At 42.8% G+C, this 22,750-nt stretch overlaps 2 protein-coding genes across 2 annotated transcripts; both read right to left on the reverse strand.

Annotated features, from left to right (window-relative positions):
• Window positions 1-440: 440 nt before the first annotated feature.
• FGF23 (fibroblast growth factor 23) lies at window positions 441-4,029 on the reverse strand. Its single transcript, XM_053944081.1, has 3 exons — window positions 3,801-4,029; window positions 1,441-1,544; window positions 441-878 (listed from the first exon to the last, which is right to left on the reverse strand). The coding sequence occupies exons 1-3, from the start codon at window positions 4,027-4,029 to the stop codon at window positions 441-443; spliced, it is 771 nt and encodes a 256-aa protein (XP_053800056.1).
• Window positions 4,030-17,658: 13,629 nt separating this feature from the next.
• Window positions 17,659-21,147, reverse strand: FGF6 (fibroblast growth factor 6). Its single transcript, XM_053942264.1, has 3 exons — window positions 20,808-21,147; window positions 19,802-19,905; window positions 17,659-17,835 (listed from the first exon to the last, which is right to left on the reverse strand). Exons 1-3 carry the CDS (start codon window positions 21,145-21,147, stop codon window positions 17,659-17,661), a joined length of 621 nt encoding a protein of 206 aa, XP_053798239.1.
• Between the last annotated feature and the right edge of the window lie 1,603 nt (window positions 21,148-22,750).

Consider the following 22,750-nt stretch of genomic DNA (forward strand, 5'->3'; position numbering starts at 1 on the left):
TAATAAAATAGCACACCACCTGGCAGTTTGCTGTGCTTGGACAGGATGCTAGAAAGAGATTCCCTGTCTCTGCTGGAATCTCAGATGCTCCAGGTCTCTACATCAGTAACATAACATCAGTTTCCCATTTCATACAAGGGATTCCTTTTTTTGTTTGTTTGTTTGATTTCATCATTGATGCAAACTTAAGGTGATTCAGACCTCAAAAGGTTTGGTTTGTGTTATTCTTTTCAAAAGTGGATCTTCTTACGAGTAGAGCCTGAACTGGAAAAATCTGACTTGTACTTACAGACAGCAGTTTACTGACAAAACAAGATTTGAAGCTAGGGAACTTTTCCCAGTGTCTCCCAGGTTTCTAAGAGCCACCTTGGCATTCAGGCTGAATGTGACAGACAGTTCCTTTTGCCCCTGTCTTCACCTGGTGAGCACAGGGGCCACAGTTATCTCGTAATGTAGAAGCGGGGGCTTGGGTACCTCCTGGCCTCCATCATCGCGTGGGGATCATCGGGGTTCACCACGTCGTTCTGGTTGATCCTCATGGGCTCCCTGGGCATGTGGGGAAAATCTGCTGGCTGCTGCTGCAGGGAGCCAAACACTGGGGTCTTCCTCTGCGGGACCAGGATCTGGTGAGGATCTATGGGATCAACATCTGCGCTCCTGGTGTGTCTCTGGGGCTCAGGGGTGTTGAATCGGAACAGAGGGATCTCATTCTTCCTGGACAGAAACTGGGAGTATGGTGGTGGATTCATACCAGGGGAGAAGACTTGTTTAACTCTGCCTAAGCTCACCAAGAAGTGGTGTTTGGGGGATTGGTACACGTCGTACCCATTTTCCAGCGTCCTGTGGTTGAACACGCAGTCCTCTTGGCTGAAGTAATGCTGAGGGGAAAAGATAGGACACTTGTGAGCAGAGGAGTCTGGTGAATTGCAAACACTGGTTAAAGAGGGAAAGAGGGGTGAGATCTTGCAGTAGGTGTTTTTCTAATCTCCCAGGTCTATGTCTAATCCAAATTTAGATCAGAGTTGCACATCCATGCTTTCAGCAATGGAATTTTAATGATAAACCTTGTTTTCTCCTGGAGGGTCCCCACCCATGGTTCTGTGCTACAGATTGGTACCTCACTGGATCTCATTTCTGTAATATGGAAAAGTAGGGTTTTTTGTTGTGGGTTTTTATGTTTGTTTGTTTGGTTTTGTGGTTTTGTTTTGGTTTGGTTTTTTTTGTGCTCATTAACCCAGGCAGGACCTCATATGATTTTTGTTAGCTCTACAATTTAATACAATCAAAGGAGAGAGTAAAGTTTGACCTAAGTGTCAGATCTTCTCTAACACTTCCCCCTCCACCTGCAGCTACCCAGGCTTGCCCTGGCTGGGGAAATGGGCACCACAGCAGCAGAATGCACTGGCCATTGAGCCTCAAGGCTTGGGAAAGGTCACTCACCGAGCCAAATATGTTTCCTTTCATGTCCATACACAGGTAGCGTCCACTCTTCACACCTGTGATTATTACTGAGCCAGCACCCTCAGACTTGATCATTACGGCACCTGTTCAGAACAACAAAGACATCAAATCAATTTCAACACTGCATTTATAGATCCACAGATGCTCTGGCTGGAAATGACCTCTCGGAATTCAAATCAACCTCCCACATGACCTGGGACTGTTGCCCACCCTAAATCAGGTTTGCTGTGCCTTTGAAAAACTCCCAGGATGGAGGGCACCTCTCTGGGTGCCCTGTTGCAATGTGGCACCTCCTAAATACAACTTTTTTTTCCCTCTGAAGTCCCAAATTGTGGTCTGAGAACATTGCCCTCAGTTCTGCCATTGCCCACATCCAGGGGGAGTTTGTCCCCCTCATCTTTATGACTGCCCTGTGGTATTTTTTCAGAGGTGCTCAGCAGTGGCACCAGAGGAATGGGCAGGAACTGATACTCAGGTGGAAGTTACACCTGGACAGGAGGCAGAACTTCTGTCCTGTGCAGTGACTGAGCCCTGAACAGATTGTCCAGAGAGGGTGTGGAGTCTCCTCACTGGGGATATTCCAGAACCATCTGGACACATGTGCCTTGTGCTCTGGGATGGCTCTGCTGGAGCAGGGAGGTGAGACCAGCTGACTCCCTGTGGTGCCTTTCAACCTCAACCAGTCTGTGATTCTGTGATTACATTGCCCTTAACATCCTTTTTGCTGGACTAAAACCACAACAGATCATGATCAAGACCCCCTAAAAACCCTGTGCCAGACCAGCTCCACCTTCTACTTATGCAACATGAACTGGGGTTGCTGTAGTGCTCCAAGAGCAATGTCACTGGTGCCAGGTAAAGTGGGATTAACAACTTTGCTTGATCTGCTCCTTGCATTTGATTCAGTGCCTGTTGCCTTGTCCCACTCAGAAATCACACTCAGGCCATGCCACCCTTGTGCAGAACTTGGTATTTCCCATTGTCTGGTCGCTCAGTGGCAGCAAATCAGTCACCCTCCCTCTCAATACCCCTTTTGTTGTCTGATATCCATCTTTCCTGCTCCACCAATCTGAATCCTGCTATGCTTGTTTCATGGCATATATGGGAAAATGTGATATTTTGCTGTCTGTTGTTGTCTAAAATCCCACACTGGCTCTTGACCAGCATACCTAAAATGAGTTTTATAAAATGTATGTAGGAAGAATAACAAGACAGTACCAGCATTTCTGTGAGTGTTTCATTATCAATTCCTTAAAAAAATAGCAGAATGTGATCCTTTTTCCTCATCAATTAAATTATAACTTTAAAAAACATCCTTATTTACTTATGTAAAAGCTTTATTACCTAGGCTTAAATTTTTAGCTGAGTGTATAAAATAGATGTAATAGCAATACTAATGACAATAATAACAAGATTTTTACAACTTAGATTTTTAAATGAGTGTATAAAATAGATGTAATAATAATAGTAATTATAATAATAACAAGAAGAAGAAGCTGATTTTATAATGCATAGCTACTTGTGATTTGAATGCTGCTAAGAGACAAATATTTTTGAAAAGCTATAAAAGAATCCTAAGTCTTAAACCCCTCCCACATTTGTCTACTAACTAAAAAGTTTGGGCCAAGTATTTAGCAAAGGAAGAAGAATAAACTATTCTCTGTTGAAATAGAATAATAAAATATATAATAAAATAAACTGTGAAGACACAATTTGAGAACCTTTTAGTGATATGAGGGCATAGTTTCTTCTCATGGACCTCAAAGGCTCAACACTTCTTTTATGCCAGTCTGGTCTTTCATAGTTTCCCCCTTTTTAACTGATCTTTGCATACCCATGTTCTGTGCACATTGAAACTTAACTTTTAATAGTTTTTAGCCCTCCACCCCAAAATACAGATTTTATGGATGCCATCAGTTTTCCAGCACTGCTCTGGTGAGTTCCCTCAGTGCAATTCCTTTGGTATCACCATCAGTGGGAAGTAGCTATTTGGAGGATATCATTACCAACCTCTAATAGGAACTTCCACCAGAAACTGGGGGTAAAATAATGAAGTGAAGGATAATTCAGGTGGTTTTTCCTTGCAGGGTATTACGGGAACCATAGGACTTTAGTTGCCCTAGGCAAGGCATGAAATTCCCTATCCACTAGATTTCTTTGGAGCGCTTTTATTTGTTAAACAAAAGGAGAATTATAATGATGTATATTTTCCATTCCATGGCTGTGCTCCTCTGCCTGCCTGCCTAATGAGAAGAGGGGATTTTCAATAGGTGGTGAGGAAGTAAAAAATCTCGTTGTCCCTCCCCTTCTCCCATGGAGGTCTGTAGGAAGCTACTTACTGTATATGGTTTGGTGAGGAGCACCGTCGATGTAGCCATCAGCGTTGATCTGGAGGTGGAAGCTGCTCCTCTCAGTGTCAGTGTAGAGGTGCATCAGGTGGTCTCCATTGCCCCAGCTGGGACTCAGCAGTGGAGAGGAGTTGGGAAAGGCAAGGGAAACCTTTAGGCTGCAGAGTAGCAGGAGCAGGGAGCTGCAGGGAATGCCCTGGAGAATGGCTCGCCACTCCATGGTGGGTCAGCGTCTGCTCCTCACCTCCTCTCGTGCCTGGAGTGTGAATCCTCAGACAGGATCCCTTCTTCTCTGCAGGGGCTTATAAAGGAGAGCAACATGACATCACACAGGAAAACCTTCTCCACATCCTTGATTTTTGGCAAAGCAACATTTTAAGTGTCCTGAAACCTCAAGGGAAGGATCTCTGGCTAAGGTGTGTGGGGGAAAAATGTAAGGTTTCTAAAGACAGCTCACGAAAGCTAATCATATGTTCAAATGTTATCTACAACCCTGTGACATCTGAAAGCTTCCCACGCCTCTACTGTTGGATCCAGGAAGAGCAATCCACTGCACTTGAACTGAAGGGAATGACCCTTCGGACCTGAATTATCTTTCTTTTTTGCCAGATGTGTTTATTCAGACTCCCACCTCGCTTCACTGTTTCCAAGCTGCATTCTGATTTAGTGGAAACATCAAATACAGCTAAAATTTTGTTGAAAATGTACCAAAAGTTAATATTAAGTTGTCCTGAGCCTGATTCCCCCTTCATTATGGTCTAAGTTCCACACCAAGCCTGTTGGGCCGATATTTGTGTCACTCCATTTAAGTGAAGGGAACTTGATATGAGCAGAGCCTACTTCAAATAAACTGTCCCTTTTATTTCTCCTTTTTTCTTCTGAGTCACATAAATAATCTAAAGTTGGCCAAAACCAGCTGAAAATAATGTGTAAAACACTTAAAAGCTGGATGTTTGCTCCTGCATTGCACATCTGGCTGGCAGTTTGTAAAAAATGTTCCATGATCCAAGACGTGCTTCTCAGGTGTCCTGCCAATGTTGTGGGTCTTTACAAACAAATTTTATGATTTAAAAAAAGATGGTTCTATTTATTACATGAAAATGCTGTACTAATGGAACACTGTATATGGGTGAATCAATGATAGGAGTGACAGGTTCCAAAACTAGAGTGTTAAGGTTTCTTTCAAAGTTTAATATAAACTTGACAAAAGTACCAAACAATAAATTACTATTTCTTTAATGAAACCTGAGGATTTTAACTGTAGCAGTGTTAGGTTCAGTTTTAGTCTCTAGCTGGACACAGCATGAAAAATTCTTTGTTTCATTAACAAGCTGTGGAGCTGTATCATCAGCATATAATGGATTGGTAACATTAATGGATTGATACAGCTGTAACCCACTGCAAAAGTAGATCTGATTTTGGTTTTTTTATTGTTTAAAATTAGTAAAACCCTGCCAAATTCTGCTGCCACACCTGTGTAAATCCAGAGACTTGCGTCAGAGTATATTCACCTGTGTAAATGACAGCACTTTTTAGCCAAAGTGTATAAGGGTCAGATCTTAAACAGAGCAGGCTGACAAAGCTGGTTGCCCTGAAAGACAATCCAGGCCTCAGATGTTTTACTGGTTATAACATCTGAAATGCTTTAAATGAATAGGTAGCTTAGAAGGAAAGGAGAGTTACTTTTAAATTAAATATCACTATTCACTGTTGAAATTATCCACCGATATTTTTCACTCTGGTCTTAGAACAAATGTTTGGGTTTTTTGATTGGTTGGTTGGTTGGTCTGTTTTTTTTTCTTTGCCCCTTTGATTAGACTCGTATGGAAATGTGGATATTGATACCTCAGTTGCAGAAGTGTCTCACAGAGGCACTGTACCCTCTTGGAATATTCTGTCATTCTTTTGTGACTGCAGTTTCTCTGGTTTGGTGTTTCATACTCACCATGACATTTTGCTGTGCTTGCCAGCATGCACTGATCTGATCTTTCTCCAGTTGCCTTGGTGGCACAGAAAACATTCTCAGATGTTTGAAAAATTTTTTCAACCTCATTTAAGCACATGCCAGTTGTGATCATCTGTTTCTTGTTTTATAATAATTAGGCAAGCAAAGATTACTTTTACAAGATGAAATTGTTTAGCATTTTCTAGTTTCCCACAGCATCAGGAAAACTCCAGACTTCAGTAAGTTCTGTTTAATCTGGTGGGCTAAAGTGAATTTATTAAGTCCCTGCTTGTGAGAATGATAATACAAATTCTGCTTTTTCATAGACTTTTTTGCTTTAAACCTGTCCACTACATGTGGTTTGTTGTGGGTTTTTGTTTTTTTTTACAGTTCATGTCTTCTTTATTTTAGGCTGATCCATTTATTCCTTCTGTGGGTATTTCACTTATCCTCTACCCATTCAGCTGTTGATGGGATAGCCAGGTGTATGAAAGCTGCTTTACTCCTTCAGCCAAGTCTGTTACAATAGAAGTGATGACAGCCTTTCTTGTCTTGCATGTTATGCTGATGCATCAGCAATAACAATATTTCTGGAACTGTTACCGCAGGAGTTGGTATTGATTTTTCAGATTTCTATATTGCTCTCTGTGTTTGATGAATTGAGGTGGCTTTTCTCAGTTCTCAGCTAAGAAATTGCTGATAATTAACAGAAATTGCTTGTTGTAGGGAGAAATAAAAGGAAAAAAATGGGACTGAATTTAAAGATCACAACCATTTCACATTGCCACATTTTCCACTTCCCACTGCAGGGGTGCTACACTGCCAGTGTCAGGTGCCACAGCGGTCAAGGGCACTCCTTGGACGTATCCTGGAAAGGGAGCTGGGAAGACAGCCTGGAGGAGCTGCCACCTATTGTCAATGTCAGGAACTAAGGTAAAGTGAGGAAATCCTCACTCCAGAGCAAAAGATGAAAGATGGATAAGAGAGACCCCAGCTTTCAGGATGAAATTTATTTGAGATAATCATTGAGCAACCTGGTCTAAGGGGGACATAGCAGGGATTTGAAACAAGATGATTTTTGTGGTCCCTTTCAACCCAAATCATTCTGTGATTCTGTGATTAATGCTCCAGCCCCTAGTGAGTCTCACTTCCCACTCTCCCTGCCATGCCTTTGTCCCAGCTCTGCTCCTGCTGCCTCCCGCCCCCTGCTCCAGAGGCAACTCAGCTCAGATTTAGCCAGGTATTCTGGGCATTCACCTGGGCCAGGTGCCTCACCTGGAACACAGATGACACTCAGGCCTCCCTGGTATCATTATTTAACTGCAAAAGGGTACACAGAAGGATCTGAGGGTCACAGGAGCAGATTGAGGTCTGTCTTTCCCCCATTTTGACTGCTTTGTGTTTCAGCTTTAGGTCATTTTGCAGACCAAACTTCCCACCTCAACTCTGTAAAGCCCTCAGCAGCTAAATGCCATTACTTGTGCTGCTTTCTTTTACTGCTTATCCTCTCAGTTCTGGAGAGAGCTCACAAGGGAAAGGCAAGCTTTTTTTTACAACAGATTTAAGTTACTACAAGTGACATGCAGTTATCTTTTAGAAGGGCTTTGTGGACCATCAGAAATTTGTGGGTTAAAAAAAAAAAAAAGTTTTCTACTCAATCTCATGGATTTGCCTTCCAGGATTCTCCTACGAGTAAAACTACACGTCCCCTCACAGTGGTGGAGTTTCTTTCATCACGTAGAAGCACCTGTAGTACTCTTGCCTAATAAAGCATATTGACTTATATGTAAACAGGTGGGTGGCTTGCCCTTTTGCAGCATTCTGTGCCATCCAAATGCCTGTGCTGGCCTCAGGAAGCCTCTTGCTCTCTGCTGCTCAGCTCACATAGGAGTTTGGGTTGACAGATTCGAGAACTACCTCTGCTTTTAATAATTTCCTTTTCACTGCATCTCTTCAAAAGAGGTCACAGAAATCAGGAGCCTGTCCCTCTGCCTCTGCTTCCTTAAAATCACTGTTACAAGTGGCTCTGGGACGATCACACCCCAAGCGCTGGAAGCACAAGGGTGGAGTGCCTCTCCAGCAGTTATTCTAGGAATACTGACGCACTGAGCCAAGGGAATGTACAGTGGATGCTCTGTGTGTGTGTGAGTGAGCAGTTGTCTTTGCCACAGACTTCACCCAGTGTTGTTAAACACATCCTGAGTGACCTTATTTGGAGGCTCCATTCTTGTCACACTACCCACGACTAAAGAAAACATCCTGGCTCAGCTCACCTACGTGAAAAAATGAGGTAAGCACAGCCCACTGGGTTCAGGACCGCAGCGTATACCAGCAGTTTCTGCAGTGTGCCTGTTCTAATGAACTGAAATGAAGGGCCTCATTCCTCCTCCAGCTGAAATCCTTGGCACAGCTCCCAGGCAAAGCAGAACCAGTCCCTAAAAGGTTTTGTTTTCTGAACAGAGAGTGTTTCTGTCATTTTAAGGGGTCTGAGTTTTCTTAGGTATTGTGGGAGAGAGGATGGGTGCAATTTGTGGTGAGAGCTGCTGATACCCTCAATTAAAAAAAAAAATAGAATCACAGAATGCCCTGTGTGGAAGGGATCTTAAAGATAATTTCATTCCAACTCCCTGCCATGGGAGGGGACACCTGCCAATATAACAGGTTGATCAGAGCCCCATCCAGTCTGGCCTTGGACACTGCCAGGGCTGGTGCAGCCACAGCTTCTCTGGAAAACCTGTGCCAGGGCCTCATCAACCTCACAGTGGACAATTTCTTCCTAATATCCAATCTAACACAGCACTTCTGTCAGTGTGATGCCATTCCCCCTTGTCCTGTAACTCTAGGCTCGTGTCAAGACTCTCTCTCCATCTTTCCTGCAGGCTCCCCTCAGGTCTGGAAGGCTGAAAAATGTTCTGTTAAGGCTTGGAAGGCATGAGGTTTGTCTGGATTCTGAAATCTGCCCTGTGCACACCCAGTCCTGCTGACCTGTCTGCCCAGGCACTGTGTCTTGTCTGAGAAAGTGTCACCTTTCTCCTGGTGTGCTCGCTTCCAGGTGCAAAGGAATCCTGGGGACACAGCCTCAAAAGAAAGTCACTTCAGTCATCCATCTCCTATTGTAATATGCTACAAGGTGCCTAAAAGCAGGCTGATGGTTTCATTTTGGGAAAACTCTTTGGTTTATGTAAAGTTTCCTATTTCCCAACATTGTTATCTCAGCTTGGACTAGAAACATCTAGGAGCCCCTTCTGATCTAAGTATTTCTAGGATTCAACGACATCTGCCACTACATTCATTGACAGTTTCCAATAAACTGAATGGGTATTTTCCCCTTGTTAGGCAGAAGACAAGGATCGATAATAAACTTTGTTGTAACCTAATTTTAAACTTACTCCAATCGCTTGGTTTCACATGTTTCACTCAGATCTGTCTCCTTGAAGAAGAGATTAAAAAAGGCTTGTGTTAAAGAAATTAGGAATGGAAAATGAAAAGAGGGAAAGGGGAATGCAGTGAAACAAGAAGACAAAATATGCAGATGTCATCATCAGCCAAGGGCACTTTTACTGTGGGACAGTAATAACACAGCATGTGACTGAAAAAGTAAGAGCTGCCTCAGTGCAATTGCAGGTGTTGCTCTTTAGCTCTGGGACTTCTTTTTTTGGTGGGATCTCTTCTAAACGAAAACTTCATTGGAGAAATCTTTGCTCTCTCTAAGTTTTAAGAGTAATTTTTTTAACACAAAAGCCTAAATAATAAATGAAGTGAGCATTGTCCTTGTACTCAGGGTTTCTAATGCTAGGAAAATAGAAAGATTCCCTATGCCACTGCAAGACCAGTCTATGATTCTGGAGTCCTTTAAAGAAACATGGAGATCAAAGTTTGTAAGGGGCAGGGCAATACAAGTAGGAGTGGCTTCATTTTTTCAGCTAAACTCTGTTAGCTCATCTTTGCTCAGAAGCTGGGTTCTGTTTCCTGAGGTATTTCTGTGACAGGGAGCACGTTGAGGAGAATTTATGAGACTGAACAGAAATCTGGCAAAAATATGTCTTGAACTCTGCCCCTGATTCAGATTTTTCCCTCACAAAATGTTTTTTTAGGTAGATGTGCAGCTACATTTTTTTTTTTTTAAAGTGTAGACACAATAGTTCTTCATGTTGCTTTCTCAGACTGCAACATTGCTGGTGAGGAGGAACTTGAGTCACATTGTGCAAAGGTTCATCAGCTGCTGGGACACTGATCCTGCACCTGGGCCCTACTGATCTTTGGCCATTTTCACAGCTGTTACAAGCTGGTGCCATGCCAGGGCTGGTTGGGAAATTAATTCTCTTTCAAATAAGTCAATCAGGCTGTTTTTGTCATCTTTATTGAAGTTCTGGACTCTCATCAAACCTGCTCAGTTCTCCAAAAGCAGAGAGATTTCTTCACACTGAAAATTCTTTCAAAACTTAGAAATACAACTTAATATTTTTTTTAAATTTAATCTTCTTTATTATCCTTTCCATTATGCTAAATGAACTTTATTACATGCCATAGGCTGGTTAGCCCATCTGTCTACCCTGAACATGACTATGTCTCTTTGACACTGGTGTCACTTCTTGACCCTCTACTCCATTCCTCTTGTAGTCTCCACTTCTGGTGGAAGAATGGAAATGAATTCAAGGTACCACCTTCATGACCAGCTGATGACCATCTCAGCATGAACTGAGGTTGTGCAGAATGCAAACCTCATAACCATACATAAGAAATGTCATACACAAGAAATTCCAATCACCCAGGTGGCCTGTGGACCTGCATGTTGATTGTTTTATAGGGTTGTAGGAAAAAAATCCCTTTGGAGATTAGCTTTTTATTTTAAAATCTGCAGGTCTCTCTTTAAAATGTGCAAACACATCTACAGATTTGCTCAAGATTTACAGAAGGTGACACGCAGACATGCCCCATACATATCCACTTTCCCACAGTTTCTATTTCTGTAGTCATTGCCTTTGTAAAATCAGCATCATCATAGAATCACGGAGTGCTGTGGGTTGGAAGGGACCTCACAGCCCATCTCATTCCAACCCCACTGTAATGGGCAGGGATGCTGTCCACTATCCCAGGTTGCTCAGAGCCCTGTTCAACCTGGCCTTGGACACTGCCAGGGATGGGGCAGCCACAGCTGCTCTGGGCTCCCTGTGCCAGGGCCTCACCACCTTCAAGGGAACAATTTCTTCCCAAGATCCAGTCTAAACCTACTATCTGTGACTTTGAAACAATTCCACCTGTGTTTTGACCTTGGGTTAAATGTAAACTGACTTATCCCTTTCTGGATCACTGAGGTAGTTAAAAGTTCTCCTGATCTCACTGAGTGACACCTATGCTGATTAGCATAATCCCCTTCTTGGGGTTTTTGCATAATTTTATTGCCTCTTCAATAAGCTGGAAGATTTGTGTTGGACCAGTGAGTCCTAGGCTCAGGTCATAGGGTCATAGGCAAAGTAACTCCAGGAAAAAAGCAAGGCTCCAGCCACCTGGAATGAGTCAGGATGGATAATTTTTTATTTAAAAAAAAAAAAAAAAAAAAAAAAAAAAAAGGAAGCTCTTCTCCAGTGTGCCCTGAAACAAATATAATTATAACCTATCTTGTTTTAGATATTATCTCTAATGATTTCTTGTTTGACGTAAGTTGGTGTCATCTCATTGTCCTTGAGGAAGCTATTGCAGAGCTGTCAGCTATGGTTTTATGCTTTTAATAAGAGCACACAGTAAAATTGTGAGTTGTAAAAAATTAATTTTGAGGGGAAAAAAATTAGTCCTAATCAAGGCATTTTGGTCCACACCCTGTGACAAAAAATAACCAACAATTACATGTGCTTATGAGATCCAGGATTAAATAATATGTTCAAATCTCATGATCCAAGGACACAGCTCGTTCAGCTCATCTGGACTTATTGGCCCCTTGGATTTTGGCCAAACACTTTTCAGCAGCGTATGGCTTCCAAAACAAACATGCTTTTGGACTGAGAGGGATGCAGAGCTTGGCTGGAGAGAAAAAAGAAATCTCTGCTTGTGGCTACATACTTGGTTGTTTATTTTTATAATTTTTTTCTCCAATGACAGCTGTTTCCTTAGCCAGTTCACTGCAATTCCGGTTTGCACTACATGTATTAAACCTAGAGATTCCCGGTGTTTTGTCTTATCCTGAGTCTCCTCCTCATTTGTCCAGCAGCTGGGAGAGATTCTTACTTCCTCCTTTAATCTTTGGTTCTGACCCTCTTTCCTTTGACAAGTAAATCAAATGTCCTCTTGGCTTCTTCAAGTCATTGTGATTCCAAACATGGAGCACAAGAGTTTGCAGTTGGACCATTTTTTGAAGGAACAAAGTCACCTGTAGTTAAATACCTGGGACCTAATTGTCTCTTCCATTTCTCAAATTGATGCAGAGCAGGATGGCTTCAGCAAATGTCAAAAGTAAAACAAACAAAAAATACACCCCAAAAGACAAATGCAAAAGAGATGTGGGGCTGTTTATTTCCTTTTACAAGCATGTTTTTAATTAGTTGGTCAATACTTACCCCAGGTTGCTCACAGCCCCATGCAACCTGGCCTTGTACACTTCCAGGGATCCAGGGGCAGCCACAGCTTCTCTGGGCAACCTGTGCCAGGGCCTCCCCACCCTCACAGGGAACAATTTCTTCCATATACCCAATCTAAACCTGTTCTCTGTCAGTGTGAAGCCATTCCCCCTTGTCCTGTCACTCCAGGCCCTTGTCAAGAGTCTCTCTCCCTCTTTCCTGTGGGTTCCTGTCGCCCTGGTTATCAAGAGTTTTCTAAAGCCTTCTGAGTTTACATTCTTGTAGAGAACTTTCCCACACAACTTTCTGTAAACAACCTATTGTTTTGCATTCTTTCATAGAGGCAGAGAAATTTGATGTACAGGTAGTTTGTCCAGTGTCGTTGGAGAGGTGGCACGTTCACCCTCCAATCCACTGGCATCTTTTGAGAACTATAAAAGATTGGAGTCAGAAAAAATGAATTAGTCTCTTCATCGTGACCAAAGCTGTGGTGCGTCTTTTTTCCTTGTGTCATCTGGTGACAGGTTCCCTTCAGGCACTGCAAGGCCACAGTGAGGTCACCTCAAAGCCTTCTCTACTCCAGGCTGAACAATCCCAGTTCCCTCAGCTTTTCCTCCCAGCAGAGCTGCTCCATCCCTCTGATCCCCTTGGTGTCCCTGCTCTGGCCTGGCTCCAGCAGCTCCCTGTCCTTCCTGTGCTGGGCCCAGGGCTGGATGCAGCCCTGCAGGGGGGTCTCAACAGAGTGGGGCAGAGGGGCAGAATCTCCCTGCCCTGCTGCCCACGCTGGGGGCTCAGCCCAGCACAGGGGAGGTTCTGGATCCCAGCACTGGTACTGGTGCTGCTCCTTGCTCTGAATGTGGTCTCAGGCTACACTGAAGCCTCACAGTTCGTGGACCTGAGCTTTGTGTACCTGCAGCTGAGTTTATCCTCTACATGTGAGTTATCAGAAAGCCTTTTTTTGCCTTTTTTTTTTTTCCTTCCTCTTCATGGTACTGGATCCTTCAGATGGTTTCTGCAGCCATTTGTGTTGGTAAGAGTTAACTCCAGCAGGAGGGATGCTTTCTGTCAATGCACAGAGCTAATGTGTCTTGTGTCAAGACCCTAAAGAAGATGCCAACCCCTCTTAGACTCTCAGCAAAGCATGGGCTGCTGCAGTGACCCTTTTGAAACATTTGTCTCTGCTTGATTCCCTTTGACTTGCTATCCAGAGTTTCAACCAGAGCTTAATGAATCATGAAGCTGTTGCAGGGGCTGTTGCAGGAGATGGGTAGATGGGATTCTTCCTGATACGTCTTCCCCTAGCTTTGAATTTGGTCCTGCAGTCATCTAAGAGGTTGGATTCAAGCCCTCCAACAGTCTTTTCTCTTCTAAATGTCTCCATAGAAACAGAGATACTATTAAGTGTCAAATTACCCGTGAGGAAGCAGAAAATGAGATAAACTCAGCAAAATGTTTCCTATTCTTCATAGGGATGTGAGGCTTATCCACCAACTCTTGTCCCCAAAATGCCTGAGAGATTTTTCATCCCCCAAGCTGAGAGCACAGAGTGGGAAGGGAGCATGGGAAGTGCCTATGCCTCCCAAGACACCTGGACACTTCCCAGGCAAGAAATCTGAATTACAGTGTACCAATACACACTCTGGTTCCAGAGGTGAATAAAAACTAGGTTTGGAGGAGGAGTTAACACAGCATTTCTGAATCAAATTCAAAAAAACAAGTGTTAAGAGGGATTTAGAGTCAAAACACTACCAAAAATGTATAAAATTTTATTTATGAATACATTAAACTATTGTGCGCAGCACATACATATAAAAATAGATGCAATTTCACAAACAATTGATTGGACAGTTTTGTGTTTCTTGCAAATTTACAGTCTCAATTGTGAGTCCATATTGAGTCAGAACATGAGGTATATTTTAGTGAAAAAAAAAAGTAATCTGAGAACTTTGGCACCATTTTGCTGTGCAAAATAAAATCTTGGAATTGAAATAGTTAGTGAGGTATACAAATATTACTCTGTTTTTCCACTGTGTGTGTATCTGTGTCTCTGCATGTCTGGGAAAAATACATTTATTTAAGAACATGATTCAGTTCCAGCCAAATCTACTTTCTATCAGGGTGAATTAAGTATTAGAATGTTATGGGATTTGCCTGAGGAAGGAGAAATGTAAAAATAGGCATCAACTCCACAGGAGAATCACATGTGCAAAATGTGGGCATGACAGGCTGGTGTGGAGCATTCACAGCAATGCTTTCAAAGCTCAGCCCATGGCATGACCCCTGTTAATGCACACTTGAGATGAGATATGTTTTGAAGTTCCTAATTTGGCCCTGATTTGGGAAATCCTATTAGTTTCATGAGTTTTCTTTATGTAGTCACATACCCTTCTTTGATTCCAGCTGTGATTTCCATGTTGATCTGGCTGGCATTGAGGTGTAATGAGGAAAAAAGCAGTGATGTAAAGAGTAACTCAGCAGAGTGACTGATGGGGCTTTCCAAATGCTAACCAAAACTGCATCCAAAAGGGTCTGCAGTTTGTAAGAACAGTCTCAGCCTAGCAGGCCACGACTAAACATATTTATAGAATCACAGAATGACTGAGGTTGGAAAACACCTCCAAGATCATCAAGTCCAACCTTTGACAAATTCCCACCTTGTCAACCAGACCAGAGCCACATCCAGTCATTTCCTGAACACTTCCAGGGATGGTGACTCCACCACCTCTCTGGGCAGCCTGTTCCATTGCCTGACCACCCCTTCAGTGAAGAAATTCTTCCTGATGTCCAGCCTGAACTTCCCCTGGCACAGCTTGAGGCCTTTTCCCTCTTGTCCTGACTTCTTGTGACCTGGTCTATGGGTTGTCCTCGCTTGACCAGTGTGTCAAAATGGAGCCAGTGAGTCTGATTCCAACCTTTTGTGCCAGCTGTCCCAATGCTTATCAGCCCTGGCAACAATCACTTTCTCTTCACAGGCTGCCCTGGTTTAAGAGGGAACAGACTTTATTCTGTCATAAGGATGCTGGATTAAGCTGTGATCAGAAACAAATTAGTGTGCCAGCATTTGAACTCTGTTTCCTTCTACATCCTGGACTCTTCCATACTTCTTCAAACTTCATTTCAAAGACAATTAGGAATATAACACCAGGATACATGTTGCCAGCTAATGCATTTCAGCACAGCTCTCTGTACCTCTAGGTACTCTAGGTCAATGTACTGCCTGATACCCTCCAAACCTTTCTTTGACCCACTCTCTCCCCACTCAAAACATCCTGATTTTTCACTTCAAATGCACATTTTTCCAAAGCAAACTGCTGCACACGTTGTGGGTGAACAAAGTGTGTCATCTTGGCTTCTTTCTGAAATACCACAAGACCAGAAAATGAAGAGCAATTAATTTCAGCTCCTTTCCTTCCAAAGCATCCTCCAAAGTATCCCATTCCTGTACTGTGAACAGCATTCCACTCTTTTTTTCTCTTCATTTACACTGTGATCATCATTTACATTTGAACCAGATAAATCCAAGTATAAGTCACACCAGAGATGCTGGGAATCTGTATCTTGTTGACAAAACAATTGCCTTGACAGTTTCTCAGGAATGGTGGTGGTGGGTCCATCCTTGTGGGTATGTCCTTTGGGCCAAATCTTCTGCAGCTATAAACTGATAGTTTTCCTGGGCTGATTTACTCCAGCTGGGGATCTGGCCCTGACGGTGTCTCTCATGCATGTCAGAAGGCTCAAATTCGTCACGAATAGACAGCCCCTGCAAATAGAATGGCATGTCAAGGCTGGACATAGCCCCATTTTGGCTGGACGTGGGAGATAATCTTGCACTCAGATATTCACTTCTGCAGTAGCATGGTCCATCTATGCTGAAAATGCTCATGCTCTGACATTGCATTGAATCTAGTTTCAAATTTAGGAGCACGCCACCAATGCAGGAATCCCAAGGCTTCTGGTAACTGACATTTATAGTGACTATTGACTTAGGGCCTCTTAAAATACTCTTTCAAAGGCACAGAGAATGCAGCTTCATTGGTGATCTGGAAAAGGGTTGTCAAAATAGCAAGGCAAGGTTATGTGCCATTTATACAGCTTCTAGGAGAGCTTTGAAGAGTGTTTAATACAGCTTGCTGTGTTGTCTTTGAAACTGATGCTTTGAAAGTGACAGAAATTGGAATTATGGCACGAATTCCTCTGTCCCATGGGAACATCGAAAGTTATGCTTGTGTAGCCTCCTTTGTCTGTCCTTTATACCTCAGGGAGGTATGATAGAGAAGAACCAAATATACTTAAGACAGTGAAAATTCAACACAGAGTTTTCTAAAATAACCCTTTGCTGCAAGCTTCCATGAATTTCTTATATTTTATAAAATGCATCCCACAGACCAGTTCTAGTTCTTAGAGATCAACAACATTCAGGCTAAATGAGATAGAGTGCCTTTAAATATTTCTTTTCTTTTATATAAAGGCACCCGGGTATCAGGAGACTGGGATGACTGATTCATTAAAAGTATGTAATTACATAGATGCACACTCACCCATCCCATGTCTATATATATTCAAATATTAATATTAAAGATGTACACATCTATTTTGGAGGTAAGTCTAAACTAAACTCACAAAATGCCACTCAAAATCCTCAGCTCCAAATCAGTTTTGCATTTGGGACCCATCTATGATTTATCCTGTGGCCCTTCCTATGGGAAATTGATTGTAGGTCTTCATTTTGCCAACCAGTCCATGTGAGGAGACCCTGGAGAATGCCTTCAGAGACAGAGGGGCTCTGGGAACAGACAGTTCTCTTGTGTAGAAACAGTTGTGGAATTGGCATGTTGGTGATCAAAACAGGTTGAGGACTTTACAGGACAGGACACAGTCTGTAGAGGGGGGTGCAGGCAGATATTCAGATGGAGTGAACTGCCTGAAGTTCTGGTGAAGCAAAATCATCTGGTGATTTGGCCCATGATATGTAAACAGCTCACTACAAAAGGTTATTATCTGAGGTAAATAATATTTAGTAAATCACCTATGATTGATTAGATGGTTGTCCACAGCCATTCTACATCTTCCAAAAACTTCCTTTGCACTCCAGCTTGCATTTTTCTCTGTACAGCACCAAAGGAGGCACACAGCCATGTAAAATTTGTACAGAGTAGAAGAGAAGCAGCATTGTATTACATATGCTATGTGATGAATCAAGTACAAATATTTTTATCCAAATATACACATACATATAGAGATTTCTTTTTTTTTTTTTTCAATGACCAGTATAAATACTTTACCTGGGAGGTTATTCCCCATGTGCAAAATGAAACAGTTTGTCCTGGGATTTAATCTTCTGTTTTGCTGGTGCTCATATTCTTGGTAAGAAGTGGGTCACTGTCATGGCAGGAGAAACCTTGTTCCCTCTCTTCACCTTGCCGTGTTTGCTCAGGGCTATGTAAGCGCCGCGGTGAACATTGGATTCATATGCGTTGTAGTTATTGGGCAGCAAGGTTTCCTTGAATTTGCACTCATCTTGGAAAACAGCCTAAGGAACAGCAAGGGGAGGGGGTAGGGATACAAATCAGGTACAATCAATTTTCCACCAAGGCCCAGGTCATTTTTCTTCCTCGTGTTTTTACACCAGGGCTCGTTGCAGTGTGCGACAGGTGGTGCTGCAGCCACTGCGGCCAACAATAAATCTCCGTCCTCAGTGCTAATTTGGTGTCAGATGAACTCAGATGCCACTTGTCCAGATAATGGACTGTGTATTTCCTGTGGTAGATCGACTTAATTCATTATAAATCACGGATTTCTTAATTCCATTAATTTCTGTCAGCATTGCATCCTCTTGCCCAAACAACAGATTTATTTAAGACCTCCCCTCTGCCAGAAGTTCCATCATTTATAAAAAAAATGATATGCTGACTGTTGAAACCTTCAGAGCTTTTCCAAACAGCAGTGTCCAGGGACAACTGCTTGCTTTAATAAGAGATTTGATTAGCAGTAAATTATTTCTTTCTTAAACCATTAGTAATATTTAACTGTGCAGCCAGTTCTAATCTGGGAAAATTGTTTTAATATCCTCCATGTCAAAACATGAAAATCTAAGGAGAGGGAGTTATCTGGGAGAGGAGGTGCAAGGATAAATAGGAGTCAAATGCAGAGGAAATTAAAAGAGAAAGCAGAATAATTCTCTGACTTCAAATGTCTGGCACATGAAATGCCACCAATGCAGTTCTATTTGGGTATCTGTGTGATAACACCACCCGAAGCCTGTAAGAGTTTAACTTAAGGCATTGAGCTTTTCAAGGGAAAATGCACATTTCTTACAGCTTTTGAAAGTGTCTTTGAAGAGAAATAAAACTGTGTTGAAAGTGGAGGAAAAAATCAAAGGGATTTCTGAAGCCAGACCCTGCACTTCTTTAGAAAGACCCAGCCAAGTAAAGCAGTTGGACTTGTGGCACTTTTTAGGTGCTTGTAATCACTTGTGATTGAAGGAATATTCCTGAAGTGGGACCTTAAAGTGTCCTACTGTCATTATGAGTGTGAGAAGGAATCAGTCATGTTAGTAATGCCACAGGTCCCTCACAACATTTGGCATTATTTTAAACCACTGCAATGCTTTGTTGAAATGACAGCTGTTCCAAAGGAAAAGACTCTGCTGTTCCTTGACAAAAGAGATTGATACAGCCAGTGCCATTCATTACTTTGAGACGGGCTGATTTTGCCTATTGCCCAGGGCTAGCCTCTTTCAAATGAACCTCCTAACAAGCACTTTTTCCGCTGGATATTGAGACTGGGGATGCATTGCTCACATCTCAGAGGTTAAACTGCATTTAGATAGCAAATCATCTAGATGAGGGTGATGGTGTTTCAGTATGATTTGCATACCATTGTTAATAGGTATTATTTTCTCACCCTTTGCAACTGATCTCACAAAACTGATTATTAAAATAACCCCAGCCACACATGTTGACCTTGTAGGGTAGACTTCCTATTTAATCTTGATGGTGTGGATTTTTTTGGTAGGAAGGAGCATGTGGTCATTATTTTACTAAGGGTAGCTTTTGGAAATAGCTATAATTGTGCCTCTCCTACACACAATGCAATGCAGGATGGAATCAATGGGGCTCAGCTTTGCTACAATGTGTTTGCAGCCCTGTGACCTTAGAAGAAGCCATCCAATTAATCTGTACTATTTGCAGAATATGTTCATTTTCCTAAAGTGTCCCCTGTACAGTCTTACAGGAAAGCTTTAAAATCCCAGCCCTGTAACAGCCATGCTGCTTGTTGCATTAAATACCACTGATGACAGCAGGCTGGGTAGGCTCCTTGTAACAGGAGGACTATTTTCTCTGCTTGTAATCAGAGATTTCCATAAGGAAAAGACTGAAACAAACAAAGCCAAAACAAACCAAACCCAAACAAACAAAGCAAAACACTAAACCAAACCAAACCACTTCAAAACCCTTTTGTTTAAACTGTGAAAAACTACTTGCACTTGTACTTACTGTTCCATACAACCTGCCTTTGCTGTTCATTGCAATGAAGAGAGCACTTTTCACACCAAGCAGACTTACAACACCTCTTTCTACAGTGGATATTTCAAAGAGACCTGAAAAACATGAAGTTTAATAGGAGTGTTGTCACAGAATCTAGAGCTAATGGAAGGCAATTCAGATAACTTTTTGTTTTAAACCCTAACAAACTTGTCATATATTCTTTATAAGAATTAACTCCCTAATGCAGCAAAATAAATATACACAGAGAAGATCTTGGTTTTCTAAATGTCACAGGATTTGAAAATAATTATTCTAGAATTGTAGTCACATTCTGTATAAGCCTTTCGCTCTATCAAACTCTTTTTATCTGTCAAACTCTGGACCTTTTCAATAAGAAAATTATTTTAATGTAATATGCTATACTTAGAAAAGGTTTTTTACTGAGCCTTAAAGAAGTGTGGCTTGTATTTTGAAGTCCCACATGATATTGCTGCAAAAGATTTTAGCAACTGCCCTCTACAGGAAATTCAAATCCACATGACTAATGCTTTCCTTAATTCTTAGGGTAACAGCACCCACAAGAATGAACAAACCAGGACCAGCAAACTCCTTCCATAGGACACACTGAGTGTCCCAAAAATACTGGTCAGCTGGGATTCAAGAATCATGCTGTGGCACTCTTGACTCAGCAAAAACCTCCTGGATTCAAAAGGCAAATGAGAAGGTGAGGAGCAAGAAAATGCATCAGAGTCAGTTTTCAACCTGGTTTGTCTTTTCTCATCTGTGCAGCAAAGCAGGTAAAAATAAATTCTATCTAAATTTGTCTAAGCATTTTGTGCCACATTTCAGCCCAAAGGGTTCTCATGTTTATTGATCCCAGAGACTTTAAAAGGCAACAAATGTAGCACAGATTAATAATATCAAATCACAACATTTGCACTTTGTGAAGGGTAATTAATAGAGTTCACAGCAATTAAGTGACATCTATTCTATTTCATTTCTGGATGCAACTCACTGTATTGGTTTTCATTGTGAACTCCGCTTATCCTTCCGTCTGGGAGGATTTGAAGGTGAAACCCGATGCCCACGTTGCAGTAAAGCCTCCGCTGCCTCTTGATTCCTAGCAAATAGTCACTCTCCCAGTTCACATCTGCCTTCTCCCCTGACATCCCAGCCATGGACCTGGACAGCAGAGATTGCCATCCTCTCTCCAGCAATGTGCCATTAGTTCTGCTTACAACTGGGTGTGTGGCAGCAATCCCGGCTAGCAAACCCAGGAGAAGGAACGCAGGCAACGTCCAGTGAGCGCTGGCGTCGCAGGACATAGTGATGAGAAGTCTTTGTGCCGTGGCCATCCGGTTCACCTCCTGGGCACGTGGTCAGAATTAATGTCCCTAAAAATACCGCCCTTCTTGTTTTTCTCCCTTCAGCATGGTGGCAGAGGCTTATTTTTGGAAAGCAAATAGAGCTTGCTGACCTGAAACTAAAGCCCGATAGCAGTTGGGTTGGGAGCAGAGACAGACCAGCAGGACTCCAACTGGTGGGGACCATGGTTTGTAGATCCTGCTTCCCACTGGGCAGCCTCCGTTATATTTGATTGAGCCATCTTTATAGTGCAGGGGCTGTCCCTGCCCACATCATCACTCTGACATCAACAGCCTGCCCAAGGTGAGGCTGCCAGGGCTGTAACACAAACCTGCGTCCTCCCTGCCTGCTGAGGTTGGAGTGCTGTCACCCAAGACTGAAGGCAGGAGTGGGATTTCACTGGCTGTGGGAAGCAAAGGAGTCAAATTGGTCGGGGAGTCAGAGGCCTCACAGGCAGCTTCCTTATTTAGAGAAGAAGGTGTAAAAACAGTTCTGGACCTCATCAGTGAGTAATGAGAGGTTTGCAGCCACTTCCTTGGTGTCACGATCAGTGGGTGCTTGTTGGGGCACCTTGATACTCGGGGACAATTAGCTTGTGGTGGCCACAGCTCTTTTTGTGCACACCCTGCAAAGCCAAGGCACCTCTTACTGAGCGACCCATGTGCTAACCTCTGTCTGTACTTCTGCAGGGAGTGCTCCTGGCTGGCTGAAGGAGAGGGAAGCCATGCAGCAGGGATAGAAGCCCCAGCTCCTGCAGGTTTTATCCCAGTGGGAATTCTGCTGAGCAGGCCACAGAGGCTGGAGCACTGATCTTGCAGTGACAAGTAGATAGGAACATTAGTTCTTGGTTTTCACTGAGGTGACTTCCAAATGATCACATTTACCTGGGGAGGGTGTGTGCCTCCTGCAGGCGGGCAATTGTATTTGTAGGAGCAAGACAAGGACTTAGGTGATGTGTTAAAGATGAGGAAAAAGTGAGATGGCCACAGCTTACCAGTATTTCACTGTCTCCTTTCCTCAAGCCCAAATACTCACCATTTTTATAACTTATGACCATCTTAATTTGCCTCCCCTTCCATTTGCCCAGACTGGCTTGTTTCCCCTCATTTTCCACTGAAACTGTTTCAGCTCCTTTGGAGTTGGACAGATTAGACTTTTATCTCAATTAGTTTCACAGACATTATCAAAACATAAGTCAGAGGAAAATGGCTGAGATTTATACAAATATTTTTGTCAATATGTCTGTCAGATTCTCATAGCACAGGCCTTGCATCTTCTGTGTCATTTGAGAAGCCTGCTAATGAGGGGAGTACCTGGAAGCATAATTAAATTGAGCACACCCAGTGTGACAGAGTTTCAGAGTAGCAGAGGTGCAATACGAGGCCTGGGACACTGCAGACTCCCCAGCAGGAGCCCCATGAGGTGAAGGGAAGCCCCTGGCAGCCCTGAGGCAGGTGAACAGTCAGAGTCAGAGATGTATGTGAGTATTGATTGCTCTGAGGAGACAAGCTCAGCTATAAAATAATTAGGAACCACAAGGCTAGGCCCTGGCTTGTGCCAGGTGACATTTAAAGGTCTCTCTGCCTTTGCTGA

The sequence above is a fragment of the Vidua chalybeata genome, chromosome 5 (assembly GCF_026979565.1).
Source record: "Vidua chalybeata isolate OUT-0048 chromosome 5, bVidCha1 merged haplotype, whole genome shotgun sequence".
NCBI classification, from domain to species: domain Eukaryota; kingdom Metazoa; phylum Chordata; class Aves; order Passeriformes; family Viduidae; genus Vidua; species Vidua chalybeata.